The sequence below is a fragment of the Micrasema longulum genome, unplaced genomic scaffold, assembly GCF_059751315.1.
Source record: "Micrasema longulum isolate JH-2025_06_02 unplaced genomic scaffold, ASM5975131v1 h1tg001018l, whole genome shotgun sequence".
Classification (NCBI taxonomy): Eukaryota; Metazoa; Arthropoda; class Insecta; order Trichoptera; family Brachycentridae; genus Micrasema; species Micrasema longulum.
Genome location: NW_028278206.1, coordinates 542,133 through 562,860, shown reverse-complemented (window position 1 = coordinate 562,860; position 20,728 = coordinate 542,133). Strand labels below are relative to the sequence as shown.

General features: G+C 32.1%; 1 protein-coding gene across 5 annotated transcripts in view; it reads left to right on the top strand.

Annotated features, from left to right (window-relative positions):
• The first annotated feature begins 7,118 nt into the window (after window positions 1-7,118).
• The window catches only part of LOC148277523 (uncharacterized), a 32,555-nt gene continuing 18,945 nt past the window's right edge, over window positions 7,119-20,728 (top strand). For 4 of the 5 annotated variants that reach the window (XR_015823445.1, XM_088232775.1, XM_088232773.1 and 1 more), the window contains exons 1-3: window positions 7,119-8,929; window positions 17,193-17,445; window positions 20,236-20,322. Coding sequence is in view for 4 of the 5 variants with exons in the window: in XM_088232775.1 (XP_088088901.1) it covers window positions 7,956-8,929; window positions 17,193-17,445; window positions 20,236-20,322 (1,314 nt within the window). In the remaining variant the exon portion in view is untranslated. The remainder of the gene's footprint in view (window positions 8,930-17,192; window positions 17,446-20,235; window positions 20,323-20,728) is intronic. The other variant, XM_088232774.1, reaches the window with a different exon arrangement.

Genomic DNA, 20,728 nt, shown 5'->3' with positions numbered 1-20,728 from the left:
CCTCTTTATATAAGGCACCTACATTTTACCTTTGGACGTTATTTCTCCGGCCACCCTATATGTTAATAGGGCAGAATCTAGCCACATTATCTGTGCATCGAGGCGTTTGTTTTCAAAACTGACAGTTATGTCAGAGTTCAATTCGACTTAAAAAATTACTTATTTCTGTCTCATACTTTGAATAGGCTTTTAAGAAAAAACGTGCCAACCTCAGATGGGTGAAAAAATTAAATTCTTCGCAATTAAAGGAAAAATTTCTCGGTGTAATAAAATATTTGTCATTTTTAATGCGTATCGAGGGGTACTAGACCCGTCGGTACAAACCAATGTACTGTCATCGAAACTTGAAGGTGGGGGGATTGGTAGTGCATCTTCGTAATAAAACAATTATCCATCATCCCTCAATATTGTTCTGAAATCCCTATTTCAAGATAAAAAATAAATGGTCCAATTTACACGTCGCCCAGAAATAGCGCACCAAACAGAGCTCTTCGGACTATGAAGTGGCTTTTGGTTTACCTCTTGTTTTGAAAATGCGCCACTTCACTAAAAAAATATTGTTAACGTGCCATGGTAGAAAATCCTTCATGAATCAATCTGGCATGGTTTTCTATGCGTGTGTGATAATTTTCGTTCAACTGCTGGATAATTTTTAGCTTGTAGGGATGGAATTTTAAATATTTGTCCACAATGTTATAAATTGAAGTCTTTTTAATTCCTGTACGGTCAGATTTGCGAGGATTTTGCCAAATTTTATCTCACCCACGGTTTATGTTTTCCAGACTCAAAACAGAAGTTGAAAGACCGGATCGAGGTTTATTTCTGACTAATTATATAACTTTGAACTACTGCATTCACGTCCATATCAACTGGTTCAACAGTCATAACTTCTTCTTCGGATATAGAACTGAAAGCAAAAACGTCTCCTTGCCGCATTGGTTGAACTCTTGATTGCGAAATATGCCTCAATTGCGATAGTCTGATGGTCTCCTGTCCGAGGACTCATAATTAATAAAATATCCCGCGTCGAATGATACCCCAATTCCTCCGTTGTCTTTATTGTACTCGGAGATAGCGCGTTTTAAAATCTTTTTTTATCCGGTGGACATACTGTATAAATACTAAACAAAATAATTGTTTGAATAATTATTATTAATATGTTGGAAAAATGACTCACTCGTGTTGTCATCAAAGAGGAAGGCAAGTCAATGTACGTAATATATTTATGATGTTGACGCTTTATCTCGTGAGTCATAATATTAAGAGTTAACCTTTCTTCTTAGTTCATTAAAAACTATCTCCTATCAGATTAATCAGCAATGTATTAATTTGTTATACGACTGCAATAAACAGTGAATAATAAATGCATAAGTCAGGGTCTATGTTCAAGGCGCACGGAAGGAATGTAGTAGTTTGTTGTGACGTTGTCCGGTTGAGTTTAGATAAAATTTAGATGGTCGATATTCACGAATATTCAGTCGAATCACCAATTTACATTACCGCCTTTCATCCGTGCGCCTTGAACATACACCCCGTCTATACATTATGGAATGCACTAGATAATCACAATCTTGCATTTCTTAAAAACAATGTCCTGAGATTATTATTTATTTTTCTTTAATTTCCTAGTATATAAAATCACCACAGGCTCTAAAGAAACAAACAGCCATTTGTTGATTTCATCGACTGCGGACAAAGGCTTCAAACCGCGTTATTTATAGAAGAAGCGGTTTATTTATTTAAATATAAATATTATTATACATATTCTAGCACAATTATTTAGACCGCAAACACCTATAGATGCGATCCTTTTGCCAGAACGTGCATAAGACCCACGTGGTTTGTAAAAAACACATTAAAACTAATAAAACAATTCCACTTGCATGTAAGTATTGACATACGCATTTCATATACATATATATATTTTTTCTTTTTTCTCGATAATATGCTTGCTTGATTATTAATTTTAATCACATTTTTCTTTCTTGCTTGCCGTAAAACATCATTAAGTTTGTTTGCTTTACATAATTTATTTCATTAAATTACACCTTTGGATTTTTTTTTCATATTTTTTTTAACTTTTAACTTTTTAAACTTTTTTTATTACACCCTATACTTATTTTTATTTGCAATAATATCTAATTGCATTTAAGTAATGACAATTACGCATTTCATATATTTTTTTATTTCTTCTTTTTTTGTGTGATAATATGCTTGCTTGAATATTAATTTCACTCACATTTTTGTTTCTTGGTTACCGTAACACTTTATTTACTTTGTTTGCTTTACAGAATTTATTTTTATTAAATTATACCTTACATTTTTTAGTTGTATGCTTACGTTTTTTTCTTGTTTACATTTATTATTATATTTTTACTTTGTATAACTTTATAATAATATATTTTCTAATTTCTCTTTTACTTCTTTTTTCTGTATATTTTGTGTTTTATTTTAAGTTCGTTCCCATGTTTTTTTTTTTGTAATTGCCTCTTGGGCGTTAGTGAACAAAATAAACAAAATAAATAAAGATAACCACTTTTGCCACAATTGTGGTTCGAAGCCTTTGTCATAAACACAGTCAATTCAGAGACACCAGCCATATTATGTCAAGTTATAGGTATACGGAAACTACAAGACCTGTGCTGACTTAGATATTTATTTATTTAATTTTACAATACGCCCAAGGGGCATTTACAAAAAAATATACAGGATAGTACAGACAAAGTAAGTTATAATTTTGAAAATAAACAACACTTTTTTTTGTATGCATGTAAAAACAAAAAAGCATGCTGCAATGCAAAATAAAAAGTAAAACTTTGCATAATAAAAAAGAAAAAATATGGACATAAGAAATATGTTAGAATTAAAAAGCAAATGGTAAATAATTTGTAAAGAATTTAAACAAAAAAATAGTAAACACAAATTATTGTTAATAACAAATAAAAAAAATTAGAATTAATCAAACAAAAAAAATAATTAATATGTCTTGCACGGGGATCTCATTTTACACCGTAAATAACACTGTCTATTTTTTTTTTTTAATTACCAGATTAAACAATAATTTAACAATGCGTAATAGCAATCAATATAATTATTACCACAAAATTCATTAATTGCGTCTGTCCTCATACCCGCGCTCCAGAATTTCAGCCTTATCGTGGTATTATCGTTAAATCAGGGTCATTTTCATATGTCGAAATTTGGCGAATTGCCATCAAAGTAATGTCATCCAAGAAAACCAAAAACGTAAGCCTATCTAAGCTAAAACTGTAAGAACGGATATTCAAATTAATTTTCAAATCGAAAATGTTGCGACTTCAATCGAATAGTTTAAAAGATCCGTTGACCCTTTTTACTTATTACCCTATGTTACACGTGCAATGTGGTGAGTAATAATAATAATTGTAAAATTGTTTTATTCTTACAATATTTACTTCTGAATTTTTTTTATTTGATGAGTTGCAAGAATATTTTTGATTTACTTTAAATTGATGTTTAAATGAAAATAATAATATTTTTATAAATGCAGATAAAAAAAAAAACGCACTGCGAGAATAATTTTATTCTATTCTTAATAACGTAACATATTGTCTTAGTGCCGGCAATTATTATTTTTTTAAATTTCCCATTAAGATTACACGATTTCGTTTCAACAAAATAAACTTTTTTTTGTTACGAACATTTTATTATTTTTTAAAGAATCCATCGCCAAATTGTCAAAATTACAAATAAAAAAAAAAGTATTTCTTAATAACTATGAAAACATTGTTGAGAAAATAAAGTAATTTGATTGGTTAATTGTGTATGTCTTTATGGCGTAGTTTATGTTACATCGTGATTATAATTCAATGTTAAAATTCCCAACTTAATGAAACATGTTATTCTTTCTCGCACCCTAAAACATAAATTCTGCGTAATTTGAATTATGTTTTACCTTCACATTATCAGCAATTAAGTTCATTTTGCTACAAGCAGTAAGTAGTAAGATAGATTGAGTTTTTCTGTTGACATTTCTTGGTGGAACTGCATTTTAATTATACTAATAAAAATACGTTCATACTTTTATTCCACTTTAATTTATAATTTTTACCAGTGATTGGGTTTCGTCGCGACCGACATCGTCAGACTGGTGAGAGACTAAACAAAATTCTATGTTATATACGAGTGCAAGCTGGGGTTGCAAATCATAGTTTTTTATAATTATGGGGATAAAAGAGTTTAAATAAAAATAATTTAAGTATAAAGTACCCCTGCTTGCATATTTGTTTAAAATAGCTATTTTAAGGTAAAAACGTTCTATTAATATTTATTTATTATCATATTCGATTTCAATTACTATCTTAGGAATAAATGACTATCTAAGTCATCAAAAAAAAAACAGTATCAATGTATGGCAACAATAATAAAGGTAGTGGACAAATTGAAAAATATAGTAAAAAATGGAGTAATAACATAGTAAAAAATGTAGTAAAAACATAGCAAAAATGTAGTAAAAACATAGTAAAAAATGAAGTAAAAACAGTACAAACTGTAGTAAAAACATAGTTAAAAATGTAGCAAAAACATGGTAAAAAAAACCTGGTAAAAAAGTTTTAAAAAAACCCAGACCGCATCTTAATGCGTTGTAAAATCAGAATACATAGTAAGAAACATTTTTAAAGTCGTAGTAAAAAATAAATAAATAAATGTGTATTGCAAAATATCGAGTAAAAAGTGAAAAAAAAATGTAGGTAAAAACAAAGTAAAAGGTGTTATTAAAAAAAAAAAATTTAATGTAAAAGTAAACAAAACATATTTTAAAAAAACATAGGAAAAATAGATTAAAAAGTCAATTGGATCTTAAAATAAATTAATCAATAAAAAAATATGTATTAATAATTCAAATTAAAAATGTGTTGGCCATCTAACAGCCACCATCGACCCCTCAGACTCTCTGCGACCAATTTCTCCAAGGAAAGTAGTCACTAACTTCTTTAGCTTGGGCTCTTGCAACATTTCCATGGTTCTGGCATTACATTATATAGCTTTTATCCTGGGTAGGAGTATTGTCTCTTTGCTAAAGAAGTTCTAACCATTTGTCGCGAAATCAAACCACTGCTCTCAGTAAATATTGCTGGCTAATATCAAGCACTGCAAACTCCTTAAATGTGTTACTAGCTATCTCCTGTCTCTGTCCGGCTCAGTCTGTCGGGCGTATGGTGAAACGACAAACAAAGGAGACGCGTATGCGAAAGGGAGTGACTTGCTGAATAGAACTTACAGAAGACCGATATAAACAGTCCGTGCTATTTACTGTACTACTTTTTTTGCTTGTCAAGGTCGACGTGATATGACGTGACGACACTTGTTCCCTCTGCTGGTCATTCTCTTTTCTTTAGGGACGACTTTTTAGTTCGGATTTGTTTGGAGTGTTATCTCTTTATATTATATCTCAATGTATCTTTATTATTGTTATGGTCAACAATATTTTGAGTTTGTCCAAATTTTTGTAGATAAGGACTGGATTCAACTCCCTGGGGAGCTGTTTATATTAACATATTACAACAGAGATCCTAGTAGATCCTAGAGAGAGCCTTGTATGTAGGTGAAATAATTCAATTAGATGAATCTCACCCGCATAAATAAAGGTTTCAGCTCTTTAACTTCACAAACATCAACAGATGAAAGAATTAAAGGAATATAGGTGTTCAAATATAGGCAGAATGGTGAATGTTATACAGTGTGTAAAGTGGCCACTTAAACCAGCCATTGACAGGTCATAAGCCCTGTAGATGCCTGGACTTCTATATTACCTTCTCTTAAATGTTCTTCATCTCTGTTGTAATATGTTAATATTATTATGGTATTTTTTTTTATTTATTTACGATTTAAAAAAACCCGTTAGAGTAACATTAGAAATTTAATATTGTCTGGTCATTTTATGTCTCGTCTAGTTTAGTTAGTTCAGTCATCATGTGCTTTTTCAGATCGATTTTAAATTTGTCTCCAGTAAAAGTTTTCAAGTAGTAAGGTAGGTCGTTGTAGTGTTTAAGTCCATTATGTAGTATTTTTGACTGTCCTGTGTTTGTCTTTGCCTTTTTAATATAGTGTTATTGTTGTCTGGTGTTATATTTGTGTACGTCAGCATTTTTGACTAATATTATGTCGTCGTCTTGTTTGTTTCCCAGTGTTATTTTGTGTACAATTTTTAAGGTCTGAAGAAGTAAAGCATGTATTGTTGTATTTCTTGATTATAGTATCTGATGGAGCGTCGAGATTTAGTTCGCAATTATTGTTATTGACACTGACGTCACCATCACCTGTTTTGTCATGAAATCAGGTAGATGTTGCCTTGGCATGACGTATTGTCACAGGTACCCACGGAGTGTATTGCGCTGTGTCTCGTGATGAATCGTAATAGCTTTAGTACCTAGGTAGGTGGAACACGCGCGCCAGGTATACAAGGTCGGCTTAGCTCTTTGTCGAAGCTACTTACTGCACTCGGCAATGCTAATCAATAAACAGAACGCAAACGTGAAACGGAAAAGCCGTTTTCTTAGATGGTCCTAAAACAACAACCAAATAGAACCGAAACCCCGGACGAGTGTTTCTGACTCGATGGACTATCTGGTGAAAATCCTGGAAAAGAACATTGAGTGGAAATAAGTACACCTCCTGGTGTAATAATTGACGTGTTTATCTACAATGCTTAGTAAAAATAATATTTTGCTGATTTATAAACATCTAAATTTGTTACAACAGAGGGAAAATTCTGCCTATGTTTAAAAATCGATATTTCCTCAACTCTTGCATCTGTTGACTTTTGCGAAGAAAAAGAACTGCAACCTTTATTATGTGAGTGAGATTCATCCGGCTGAACCAATTCATCTACTAGGCAACGCCTGAAAACAATTTTCCAATTTTTATTTTTTTTCTTTTACCAGGTAGTTAATTCAACAATGTTTTGAGTATGTCCCTGGACTGGTACCTGAAGCGTAAGACTGATTATCTTACCTTCATGTTCTTACCTTCATCTAAACTTCATGTTAGTATGCACCATTAGGTGCGGAAAGGGAATGATGATGATGATGATGATGATGTGTATGTACTAATATCTCATATTGAATTATTATTTTATTAACACTCTTTCAATAACATGTAATGCAAGTGGCAGAAATGCTGTGTATAAATAAACTGCCATATTTCATTGTGCTCGGACTGACTGGGAAGTGTAGGACTGATCAACTTGCCTTCATCTAAATGATGATTGAAATACGTTACATTTGGTTTACTAATGCCGAGTCCCATACACTACTGGGTGCAGAAAGGGAAATGATGATGATTACTGATGGTTCCGACTTCCAAATCGGTTAGAGTTGAACACATCTTTGGCAAAAATTAGCGAGCATCAATTGTGCAGACTTAACTACGTCACACGTGTACATCTAAATGCCGGGAAAAAGTTTTGTAGCGGATGTGACTTTTTATCAGAGTCCCTCTGTCAACAGACGTTTTGTGTATTTATTTTTAGGTCCGTTGTGTTAGGTCTGTAGGAAAACACGTGTGGAAAAGATCTTCGCCATGACGCAATGTTGTCAGTTTGCTGTTTCGGATGTCTCGTTAGCCCCGATGCAGTGGAGGTGGTCAGTGTCAGCACAGCTCGGAGGTTAGTGGTTAGTTCGCATCGAGCGCGGGCCGCGAGCGATGCGCGATGGCGCGACACTCGCCCGATAAGATACCGCACTATCATCACAAGTATGACCGCCGCGCGCGAGGACAGACACCGGGCTTCTGAGCCATCACGCAGATGCGATATTGTAGGTAATCGCCCGAACGAGCGAAACTATTTTTAAATCCATCGCGAAGTTATTCTCGATATGCACCGCGACATATTGTAAAACTTCGATCGCGGTGTCGAAGCGCCTCTGTGATGAAGTGACCCATAAATAAACTAGTGGCGAAAATTTAAGCGCAAAATGATCGATAATGATCAGGGCCAGTGCGAGTTGATGAAGATAATTATCAAGAGACGGGAGCTGGAAGCCAAACAGGATGATTTAGATCGCAGGGAGCGGGATAAGGAAACTGCGAGTGAAAATATGGCGAGGGGGGGACATCTATATCGCATCATACAGAAATTTGAATCCGGAGAGGGAATCAACCAGGACGAAGATGAGTCCGATGCTCCCCCGCCTGTTCCGGAAATCCCCGTCCAGACGGGACACGTTCCCGCGCTCCGATCTTTCCTGTTCTCGCAGCACTCCCAACCGAGCAGGGAATCGGGTAGTTCCGTCAACTCTCATCTCTCTCGATACTCCCCCGGAAAGAAAACCGACAGCTTCTCTTCGATCTCCGGAGATTCTATTTCGTCGTCAGAGAGTAGTTCCGCATATTCAAAAAACACACAAAGAAGTTATTTGGACCCGAAATGCAAAAATTCGCAGCCTCTCACTTCCGCAAACTCTTCGGAGAGCAATACATCTTTTCTGTGGAAAACATCAGAAAAACCAAAGGGATTTGTATTTGTGGAAGGAAAAACGACATTGGACGATCATTCGGACGCGTCCAGTGTTGCCGAGGAGGCGGATTATTATTCTCTAAATGAATCTGACGATAATAATAACCCTAGTGATAATTTAATCAAATCGATGAACAGTGTGCATATTTACGAACCGGCGCCGTACCTTTTAAGTGATTACAAAGACAGAGGATCTGGTGAGGAGAACATTTACGAGTGTATAAACTATTCTAGTGCATCTTCTGCAGTTCCCGATAGTGATAGGTTCGACTCATCGACTGTAGCCTCGGACGAATACGGTTCGGAACATTACGAGGATATTAACAACTATGCTCCTGTTATCGTGAGTGCTATAAATCATCAGTTTAGTACTTCCGATGGGCCTCCCACGGATCATGCCCTACCTGAGACCAAAGCTGATAAGTACCTCAGGTAAGTGTGACGTCAGTCACTATCACCGTCTCGACATATTGATAAACGGTACTACTCTATACAAATCGTCTTGACTTTAAAAACATCGAAATACAATTACTTAAGTGTTGATTCTATAGATAAATATAAGTCAAGAACACGTACGTTTATTATAATTTATATTCAATACTTGTTTCGTATTTTACATTATTACGATACACCTAAAATCAATACATACGCATTTTATCATGACCCTCAACTGTCCTACGCAAAAGTATGGAGCTAATATAAAATATTAGCCTACCTACTATTACATAATCCAAGTGATTATTGTATTAATAGTAATGTCTACCTGAAATCAATAAAAATAAAAAATAAAAACTTAATTCTTTCAATGGAATAGATAAGATTTCAGAATTGTGGCATAAAGTTTACCTTTTAAATTATACTATCATAAAATACCTCTAGTATGCCCAAATCTTCGAACTGGATTTATCTTACTACGGATATCATCGAGATTAACTTGTATATTAAAAAAACATACATGTACGTAAACGACATAACATCATGTTTCCGAGATGCTGAAGTTTTGCTGTTTGCTGAAGATATTAAAATATATGAAAAGGTAACAAACATAGGTCATTGCGTAACTTTGCAATATAACTTAAATTGTTTGAATGTATGGTGGAAAATAACAATTTATTCCATAATGTTGACGAACACAAATTTTTGACTTTTTGCCGAAATAAGAACGCAATTGTTTTGAACTACTTTTTAAATTCTATAAATTTAGAGCGAGTGACTAAAATGATTGATCTTGCTATTATATTTGATGAAAAATTAAACTTCATAAATATATATAGAGCATAACCCATAAAAGCATGAAAAATCTCGGATTTCTGTTGCGAACGATTAAAGACTTTGATTCGGTCTATATAATGGAAATTTTATATGTTGCTTTAGTACGTATCCAACTTGAATACAACTCGGTCATATGCTCACCATATTATAAAGTGCATATAAATAATATCGAAAGAGTTCAACATAAATTTTTACGTTTCGTTAATTTCAAATTAGGTATTCCAGTCAAACATATTAATTACACACACTTAAATAAGCATTTAAATTTACATACATTAGAAACTAGAAGAATTTTTTAAAAAGAAGTTTTGTTATTTTAATTTAAAATATTAAATTTAGTATTTAACTGTTCTGAACTGTTAAAACTAATTAACTTAAGAGTGCCCGGCCGGATTACTGGATTTAATGAACTCTTCGATATAAATGTATCTACAACAAATTACAGTGCACACTCGCCTGTAAGGAGAATTGACATTTAAAGATTATGTTTTTATTAAGCATATAATAATTTATTCGGAAATTCTGCCTTTAGGTGTTTGAGTACTATTATTGTTTATTTGGTTTTATTTATAGATTTTGAAAATACATTTCCCATTACTGAATCCATATTTATAACACATTACATCAATCATGTCATCGTGTTGTGGTCCTGTGGCTAGTGTTTCGGACTCCCGGCTCAAAAGTCCGTGGTTCGAATCCCACTCTACCCCAACTTGATTCCCATTTTCTAATAGTGAGTTTATTTGGGTAAATCATAAGAACGCAAATATTAATTTTTTGCAAAAAAAAAATATTTGAAAAAAATTTTTTTTTTGGTTTTATTTTCTTTTAAGGAAATAGCTTAAAAGCTTTAACTTTAGTGGCTTGTCAGCAGGTGGAAATAAGAGGGTGTGAAAGGACGTTATGAAAATGCACCACAACACTCAGACCGATTGAGAAAAAATCTTCGTAGGTTTTCTTACTTGCATTCTTGAAATCGAACCCACAAAAATACATAAATAAATATCCACAATTTCTCTGCGATATAAGGATGCCTATTATAACCAAAGGCAAAGTATACAAAACTGTGGTAAGATCTGTAATGTTGTATGGTGCAGAGTACTAGAAAATATCTAAAAAGCACAAATAACAGCTGCATACAGCAGTACGAATGGTGATTTTATTTAGAGGTAAGCTGTAAAAAAATATCATATATTTGTATATTCATAGAAGGTACATAATATTATGTAAGTAATATATACTATAAATTGATATTTGTCTGTGATTCTGTGTGATACAACAAATCTCATCCATAAAATCTCAAACGACGTAACTTCGTGAAATATTATATTATATAGATATAGTATCCATTACTTTAATACATAATTCATTAAAAATAAATGAAAAGTAGCACTATGAATTCAGTCAATATTAAGTATTCAATTGGAATGTCAACTGGCCGAATTGTTTTAGAAATAAATAGTGCTTAAAACGGCCGCGTTGAGCTCCATATGTCTTGCAATATGACGCTTGAAAGTAATTATGGTCTAATAGCAAAAGTATTATCTCAAAGAAAAATAGTCCTTAGGAAACAATGTTTAAAATACTGTTTTCCAAATCAAGAATCTTAAAATAATTTGTATAATCTGCAAGATTAATCGAGGAGAAAAAACCCGCACTGGGGTTAAGACATTCAAAATATAGTATTCTTATTTGTATGAAAAAAATAGCTGGAATAATTGTCTGGTTTCTTGACGCCAGGCGCGTATGTGAGAGGGTCTCTTAAAGTAGCACCGATAGCTGAAAAACTGAAAAAAAAAGCAGGTTGAGATGGTATGGTTACGTCTTGCGTAGAGATGAGGACTATTCAGTAAGAAGAGCGCTCAACATCCCGGCTATAACTAGAGATAGAGGCAGACTCCCAGCAACATGGTAGTCTGCTATTGAGAAGGAGTTGGCAGCACAGACTGTTACCATTGTGACAGCCCAAGACAGAAGATCGTGGCGCTTGCGTACAAGGAGACCCGACCCTGGATGACCCGGAATATAGGGGCGGGGAGAAGAAGAAGAAATATCCAAAATTGATTTAATTTTTTTTGGATATATAAGAAATATTATTAGGTCTAATCGTGTTATGCCTCGCCTGAGTCGTTAAGTCATCATGTGCTTTTTCAGGTTGGTTTTAGATTTGTCTCCATAAATTTGATCCCTATTGATTGCCACACCTCAACATTCTCTGTATTATGATTGAAAAAAAAAACAAAAATGGCTTTCAATCAATCAAATACAAAATAATCGTCTTGTTTGTGTCGTTACCTATTATTCGTGTTTATAAAATGCTTGGGTACTATAATTCAAGTCAATGTTTTTTTATAATAAATTAGATAACTTTGAAGGTAAAACGATAAACATCTTTTTTTAGAGTGCATGCGGAAAAAAACTTAAGAGAATTAGAAAAATAAAATATTTTCGCTTTATTTATAGAATCGGCGTTGGCATTGTCTAATGACATGATTAAATACATTGAATTAAACACTTTGTTTTAAGACTTCATAAGTTTCTTTTGAAGCGCACACAAATTTAAGTATTAAAAACAACTACAGCACAACATCATTATACTAACAGAGGAATATTCTTCTTAAGTGAAATGAACAAAGTAAATAAGAAGTGCAGTCAGGAATGAAACATATTTAAGAAAGAAGCGAATAATATTTTTCGTGTAGAACTGATTGAAAACACCGTTAATTATATTTGCGTAATTTATATGTTTTAAAAAAAATATATATTAATCAATATATTTTCATAAATGGTGCATGTTTTTTTATTCCAATTCAAATCTACTTTTATACATCTAGTTAATGTTATAACTAGTTATCTCCAAAAAAAGATTTGCTCTTGTGCTTAAAGAGTGACTTACACTGTTATAGTTATTTCTTTATTAGAATTTATATAATTTTAATAATACAATACATAAGAAAAAAAATGAAAACTTATGGGATATAAAAAGAAAAACAGATAAGTACAATACAGTAATAATAATTAAGATAGAAAGCAGTTTTTACACGAATTCAAAAAAATTCTTTAAATTTACCTTGAATATATTTATGGATATATTAGTTTTAATAGTTTTTAGTTGATTGAGGAGATAATTGTAATTTTTGATACCTTTAAAGACCAAGCTATTTCGACCATGACTTATGTGGAATATAGGGATTTTAATATTATTTTAGTATCTGTTATACTAAAAATATTAATTATTAAAAATAAAATAAACAAATAACTTTAAGATTTTACTCCCTATTATGTAGGTACTCAATAATTGTTTTTTTTATTTTACGCAATGGGAAACGATAATGTAAATATATGTTTGAAACTTGTATTGAAAATGGTATTTAGTGGTAATATTGTATAATCATATTTTTTCAATGATTAAACTAAAAAAAGGATAAAAAGATCTGTGGTTTCGAAACGAGTTGTTTTTTAAAATAAACTCAAGTGGTCATAAAACAAAGTGATTAATTCAAAATACTTTTGCTGTTGACTTTTCGTGTCGTGGAAAATATCGTAAAATACTTCAAAAAGGTTCTCTATTTCTGTTCAAAACACTGAGCAATATTGAGAGGAATAAATTTACTACCTACCCACTTGTCTGCAAACAAAAGACATGCTAGAAGAGGAATTTAAAAATTAAATCAACGTTAAATATTGTCTATTTTTTAGGTATTCTTAAAAGTGCTTAAAAATTAGCATAATTTTGTTTTCTCAATAATTGTGGCAAACAAGTGATGATCATTATATTCTAAGAATATCTATTCTTTGTAAATGAAAAATAAATGAAAATGATATTTTATGTTAAAAAAACATAGTTAGTGAGGTTAATAGGATATGCGGTGGCTGGCAATTCTGATAAATAGGTATTTAAACATTATTTTTCTGTCACTCTCTCGCAGATGCCTCTCCGATAGAATGCGGAAAAGACAACTGCACGCCGGCCTCATTATGCCTAGCTAAAATCAAATAAGAAAATATCACATACTACGAAAACTGACAAAAATATATGAAATAGATTTAGGATAATTAATTGTATTTTCAAGTATTGTGGATAAATGTTTTCTGCATCACCTGCGTAGTAATGTAAGAAACACGAAATATTTAAAATTCATAGTGCTGATAATATGATTTACAAAAATTATAAAAATAATATTTTGGCTTAGTTCAATAGTTTATTAACAAATAAACAAAAAAAAAACTGAGCCTCCTCATTGCGAATTATTTATTTAAAGAAATTTTTGCGTTCTTATGGTTTACCCAAATATTTAATTTTGACGGCCATTTTCAACGAATTGTAAATAACTCACTATTAGAAAATGGAATCAAGTTGGGGTAGAGTGGGATTCGAACCACGGACCTTTGGTCCGTGAGTCCAAGACACTAGCCACGGGACCACAACGCGATTTAAAAAAATGAAATGGTTTATTCTGATCCCCCCTGAAAGCGCGCTCGTATACTGGCGTACCTATTTATGTAAAGAAAATTACGTTGTATTTTATATTGTTGTATGAATCAATATTGCTTGCCTTATAATCCGGAACGTTTTGGATTTCCCGCTTCTTTTTAAGTGGTTTACCTATTTTGTAAACCAGCGGAAAACACATTTTCTTCAGGAATTAAAAAATATTGTGTCAATAAAATTGTAAGTGTGTAATACATTTTTATTAATATTTTGTTCTATAAATAAATTATCAATAAACCAACAACATCTTCATGTACCACTGATTTTCTCACATTGATTTGGGTAAGTAGGAGGACGTGGAAGTGTTAAAAAAAAAAAAAAATGGGTAGTAACTACTCCCAGCTATAAATTATGCATTTTTCACATTTCATCAACTCTTCCATCTGTTGACTTTTGTGAAGTAAAAGAGCTGAAACCTTTATCACGTAGGTGAGATTCATCCGGCTGAACCAAATCACCTACTAGGCAACGCCCGAAAATCCCAAATCCCTTCTCAAAAATGTTTTCGCTCTCTGTTGAAATATATTTAAATAGTTATAATGTTAAAAATATTTTTTTTAAAATTATTGTTTTTTTTACTTTATAAAAAATAATTAAAACTCATATGTTCTTTAATGAACGCTTTATTTCGGCTGAATAGAAATTTCGACTAATGTTCGGCAAAAACCGAAACCGCAGTCAAAACTTGTTTATTGGCCGAAACTGGCCGACACCGAATCTTCTGTCTGTCACTATTTCTTACACACACACAAACATAAATTTTGTATATTTATGTATGGAGATATACATAATATTATATGAATTCTTAGAATTTGTTATAATACTTTGTTTAATACTGCAAGCATCCATCGGATTGTTTGTAAATGGCAAATTATCTTATCTTTTATTGGAATCCGTAGATATAACTTCGCTTACAAGAGATAAAGGTTTGCAAGCGACGAATCCGTGTTATATAAATAATTTTAGCGTTTCCAATGCGTATACCTAGGCTTAAAATAATTGGATGGTGTAATGCAAAAATGCGTTAAGCCACACTAACCTCAAACTAATATCAACAACGGTAAGAGTTTGTCCAAATTTTTGTAGACAAGGACTGGATTCAACCCCCTAGGGAGCTGTTAATATTTACATATTACAACAGAGATAAATAACATTTTAGAGAAGGGAATATAGAAGTCTAGGCATCCACAGGGCTTATTACCTGTCATTGACTGGTTAAAGTGGTCACTTTACACACTGCGTAACAAACTTGTCTACGGGAATTTGGACAAACTCAAAACATGCAGATAAATCCACCTGGTCCAAGAAGTATAAAAATTCAAAAATATTTTTAGGCGTTGTCTAGTATGTAGGTGAAATAATTCAATCATTTGAATTTCAACCGCAACAATAAAGGTTTTCAGATTCTTAACTTCGCAAACGTCAACAAATGGAAGAATCGAATGGATATGGATGTTCAAATATAGGCAGAGTGGTGAATGTTACACAGTGCTTAAAGTGGCCACCTTAACTAGTTGATAGCAAGTCGTAAGCCTAGTGGATGCCAAGACTTCTATATTCCCTTCTCTTAAAAGTTCCTTATATTTGTTGTAATATGTCAAACTAAGATAATTGATATTTAACATCAGGCGCATTTAAAAAAAAAATAAAAAAGATTTAGCTTGGCTGTTTTACTTTGATTTAATAACTTATGAATGATTTAATAAATTTATATTCTTTTAAAATCTAAACTCTTCTGTAATAACAAGAATGCAAAAATGTTTCAATCAATATTACTTCATAATAAGCGGGACATATTTGTTTTTGTTGCTGTCTCGTGAACTTCCCTGGGGGGGAGGGGGGGAGGGGGGGAGGGGTGTCAGATAATTCATTTGAGCCTATACTTCAATATTTATTTTATTTATTTATTTATTTATTTATTTATTATCATTATATTACACACACAAAATTATAATTTATGTAAAGTTGCTTTGACTGTCTAACTAGGGTTATTTACCCCGTTCTAAGACAGTCAAAAGAATATAAAAAACAGTGATCAATTTATAGAAACAGTTATAAAGATAAAGGACAAAGTAAAAAATGGAGTAAAAACATGTTAAAAAATGTAGTAAAAACATAATAAAAATGTAGTCAAAACACAATAAAAATTAAGTAAAAAAAACGTAGCAAAAAAAATTGATTATAAAAACAAAGTAATAAATGCAGTGAAAACATAGTAGAAAACCATGAAAATATATAAATATGTCTATGAAAATATTTTGAAACTCAGTAAAATGCGAAATAAAAACAGAATACATAGTAAGAAACATATTTAAAGTCATAATAAAAAAATGAATGTATGTTGTATAGCAAAAAGCATATTTAAAAAAAATAAAAAAAAACAGCAAAATACAGAGCAGAAAGAGCAAAAAAAAAAAATGAAATTCAATATTCAAATATTGCATATCTACCATGCCGGGAATCAAACCCGAGACCTATTGCAAGGTAAGCAAATGCGCTGACTACTACACCACGAGGCCGACCCCTAAAGCTACATATTTTTAAATTATATAATGATATTTTATTTAAAAAGCAAGATTTATAACGCTCTATTAAATCTGTTGAGATTTATACATATGTTTCTGTCCCCCGTTAAAATACTTATTTGATCTTATCTCCAGAATATGTTCAGAATAGTATAAAAACTGTAAATGTTGTAAACAATTCACCAGTCTTGAAGATGCCTACTTAGGCGAAAGCGCTCGTTGGTCAAAATAATAAAAAGTAAAACTAAACCAAGAAGTTTCATTGATAAGTTTATTTATAATTTTATCATAATCATTTATTATAATAATCTAACGTCAACAATTTTCACTACTTCACATATTTAACAGTAGATTCTATAATTAATTTTCATTCGAGTTAAGTAAAAATACATTTTTTTTATTTCAGAAAATGCAGAGAAAGACTGTACGAATTGATTCACACGGAGAGTCTCTACGTGGGCAAGCTGCGCCATATAGTGAGGGACTATGTTCCACTTTTGAAAGGAGACCTCGGGCCTCCATCACTTGCAGGGATGCCACCGGAAGCAGTATTCTCCAACATCACCCAACTGTATAAGTTTCACAGTCGGGAGCTGTTGCCAGCCCTGCAAGATGCTAATTACGACCTCATGAGGATAGGGAAAATCTTTAGACAGTATGTAAGTGGGTTTTTAAACCTCTGGCCACTTCTGACCCCCACTAAGTACATTTTAAATATTTTTTTTCGCTTTACAGACTTGTTTTCAATGTAATAAACGAAACGTAACGTTCATTTTCATTTATCAACAGAAGGGTATAGCTTTTATCGTTGTCGTAGATCATCTTTTATTTTTTGAATATCACCCGATGTGACTTCTCCAAGGTTTTAGGTTTCTTTGCAAATACTTGTGTTCATTATTTTTCTACTGAATCCTGTAACTTCCATGCTGTGGATAGTATAATATAATTGGATAATTAAAAATTCTAGCTCCTATTTAATTTTTAAAATTTTATTTTATTTGACAGTAAAGTTTAGAGTTATATTAAAGTTATATTAAAAAAACGAAATAAAAAATTAATTTATAAAAATAGAAGTTAGATTACAACAAGTCTTGCAGCTACTGAGCGCATGGATGGTTGGAATTCTTGTCCCCATTTACTAAATTTATATATATATTCGATAGTTAATAACATTAACCTATTGAAGTTGGATTACTAATGTGCATGGACGAATGAAATTCTAGCCCCTTAAAATTATCAATAAACTTACAAAAATAAACATTGAGCATAATAGTAAATTTGTAAAGTGTTTATGCTGAAAGTTGATTTGTGTATAGGAGCTAGATAACAGCACATCTTGCCGCTACAGAGCGCATGGAGAGTAACACATCTAGCCCTTAATTACATTTTTTATTTATGACAATAAAGTTTAGAGTTTTAGTGATATTTTAAAAAACGATTTTTTTAAATTAATTTTTTTGCACCACAACAGGCCAGGAGACCCAGTTACAGTGGTGAATTACATCACGGAATACCCAGGCTTGAGAAAAATCACATTTAATTTTTGTGTTCTCACCGGAAATCTTTCGTGTGTGACTCAAGCGTCTTGACCGCTAAACCAAATAAAAAACAAATTTATAAAAATAGAAGTAAGATTACAACAAGTCTTGCAGCTTCTGAGCGCATAGATGGTTGGAATTCTAGACCCCATTTACTAAATTTATATATTTGATAGTTGATAACATTTACCCATTGAAGCTAGATTACTAATGGTCTTGCAGCTACCAAGTTCATGGACGTGTGAAATTCTAGCAACTTAAAATTATTCATAAATTTACAGAAATAAACGTTGAGTGTAATAGTAAATCTGTTAAATGTTCACGCTAAAAAGTAAACAATAAAAAAAGTAAACAGATAGAGCACCGTTTCAATACTATGAATAACAAAACAGATAAAAACATGCAAAGGGTAGTAATTATAAAGGACTATTAATTGACCCCGTATTGTATTGTTTTCAAAAAGTCAACAATCGAAGAGTTCGCGTCACAGAAATTACCATATGAAGGAATACAATGAATATGGATTTTCAAACATGGGCAGATTGGTGAATGTTTCACTATGTATAACACAGAAAAATTCAACTGTTTGTCAATTCAAACCAGTCAATGAAAGGTCACCAGCTTTGTAAATGCATTCAATTTTGTACTTAAAAGCGCATTATATCTGTCAAATATAAAGAATTACAATTTAGAACAAAAATATTTCAGTAAAAACATACGAATGTAAACATATAAATATAACAATAAATTACAATATTTAAGAGAAGGAAACATAAAAATCTACGCATTTACAGGGCTTATGACCTGTTAATACGAACAAAAAAATAAGATGAAAGTAACTCCCTAGTGAGGAAATCCAGAATGTCTACAAACATTTTGGCGTACTCGAAACATTGTTGTTTAAACCAACTGGTTTAAGAAGTATAAAAATAAAAAATTGTTCTTATGCATTGCCTAGTAGGTGAATTGATTCAGCCGGATGAATATCACCCACACGATAAAGGTTTCAGCTCTTTTACTTTACAAAAGTCAACAAATTGGATTGTTGTGAAAATGTGTACGTTTAAACATGGGCAGAATCGTAAATGTTAAAGTGTATAAAGTGGCCACTTGAACCAGCCAATAGCACATCATAATCCCTGTAAATGCCTAGACTGCCATATTCCCCCATCAAAAATGTTTTCCCTCTTTGTTGTAACAAGTTTAGATGGCTACACTGAGTAACATTCACGGTTTTGCCTATGTTCGAATATTCAAATTAAAAACTAAATATTGGGTTTAGATTTTAGTGTTTCTCCATTACACATTTACGTATCGACTAAAATAATTTGTTATTAAATAATAAGTACTTATTAGGAACAAAAAAGCATTTTATGGAAAATCGGGGATAAATTACAAATATCATCAAAAGTACACTCACAGTATACCAATAACACCTGGCGTTACACGTCCACTACATGTCCAGTCACGTTGTCCAGTACTAGCTACTGAGTAGCTCTTGGGAAGTTGGTTGGAGTTCTTAATTTCCTTCCCCGAAATTTTATGAACCTCTGGTGTAATTTGTTCATTTTTTCCCAAGGGGTGAAATACAGTATTTTATCTTCAAACATTTGAAAACCCTCAAAATGTTGTAAAAAAATACGGATATTCAATAAATACAATTTATAAATTAAATTAAAATCAAAATATTAGGACTGGAAAATTTGGTTAAATCCCCGCTCTACAGCAATGCTACCCAAATCGTCGAAACAGATTGCCAACGACCTACGGCATAACAACTCAGTAAACCCATTGTAAACGGCAGTGAAAATCTAAGAATTTTAATAAATTTACTGTCAATACCATTTAATTTTCTTTAACATGTCAATACATTATTGAATGCATAATTATTTTCGCTCAATTTGGTTTCAGGAAAACAGATTTATGATGTACATTAAATACTCAAGAAACAACAAAAAATGTACACGTCACGTATTTGAAAACAAATTATTTTTCAAAGTAAGTAAATATAATTCAGAGAATATAAGCATTTGGTTGTCATTAATTTATTTATCTTTAATATTGAAAACAAAACAACAAAGTGACGAACGTTGGAGTCATAACAAACATGCTTTTATTCAGTGCTTGTTTTATTATCAAAATTTGTGCATCTAAGAAGTATGTTTACTAGGAATGGAAAGACTGAGAAAGATATTGAAAGGAGGATGAGAGCACTTGAATCAACCTTGGCAAAAAATGTTTGTCGCAGGAGGAATTAGCTGTTCACTACGGAGGGCGAGGTCCTGGTGCCGACATTTATATTTTGAATGGGAGCGAAGTATGGAATTGGAAAACAAGAGTGAAAGTAGGCTGAATGCTTTTGTGATGCGATCTCTCACGTGAATATGTGCTAAAACTATGCACC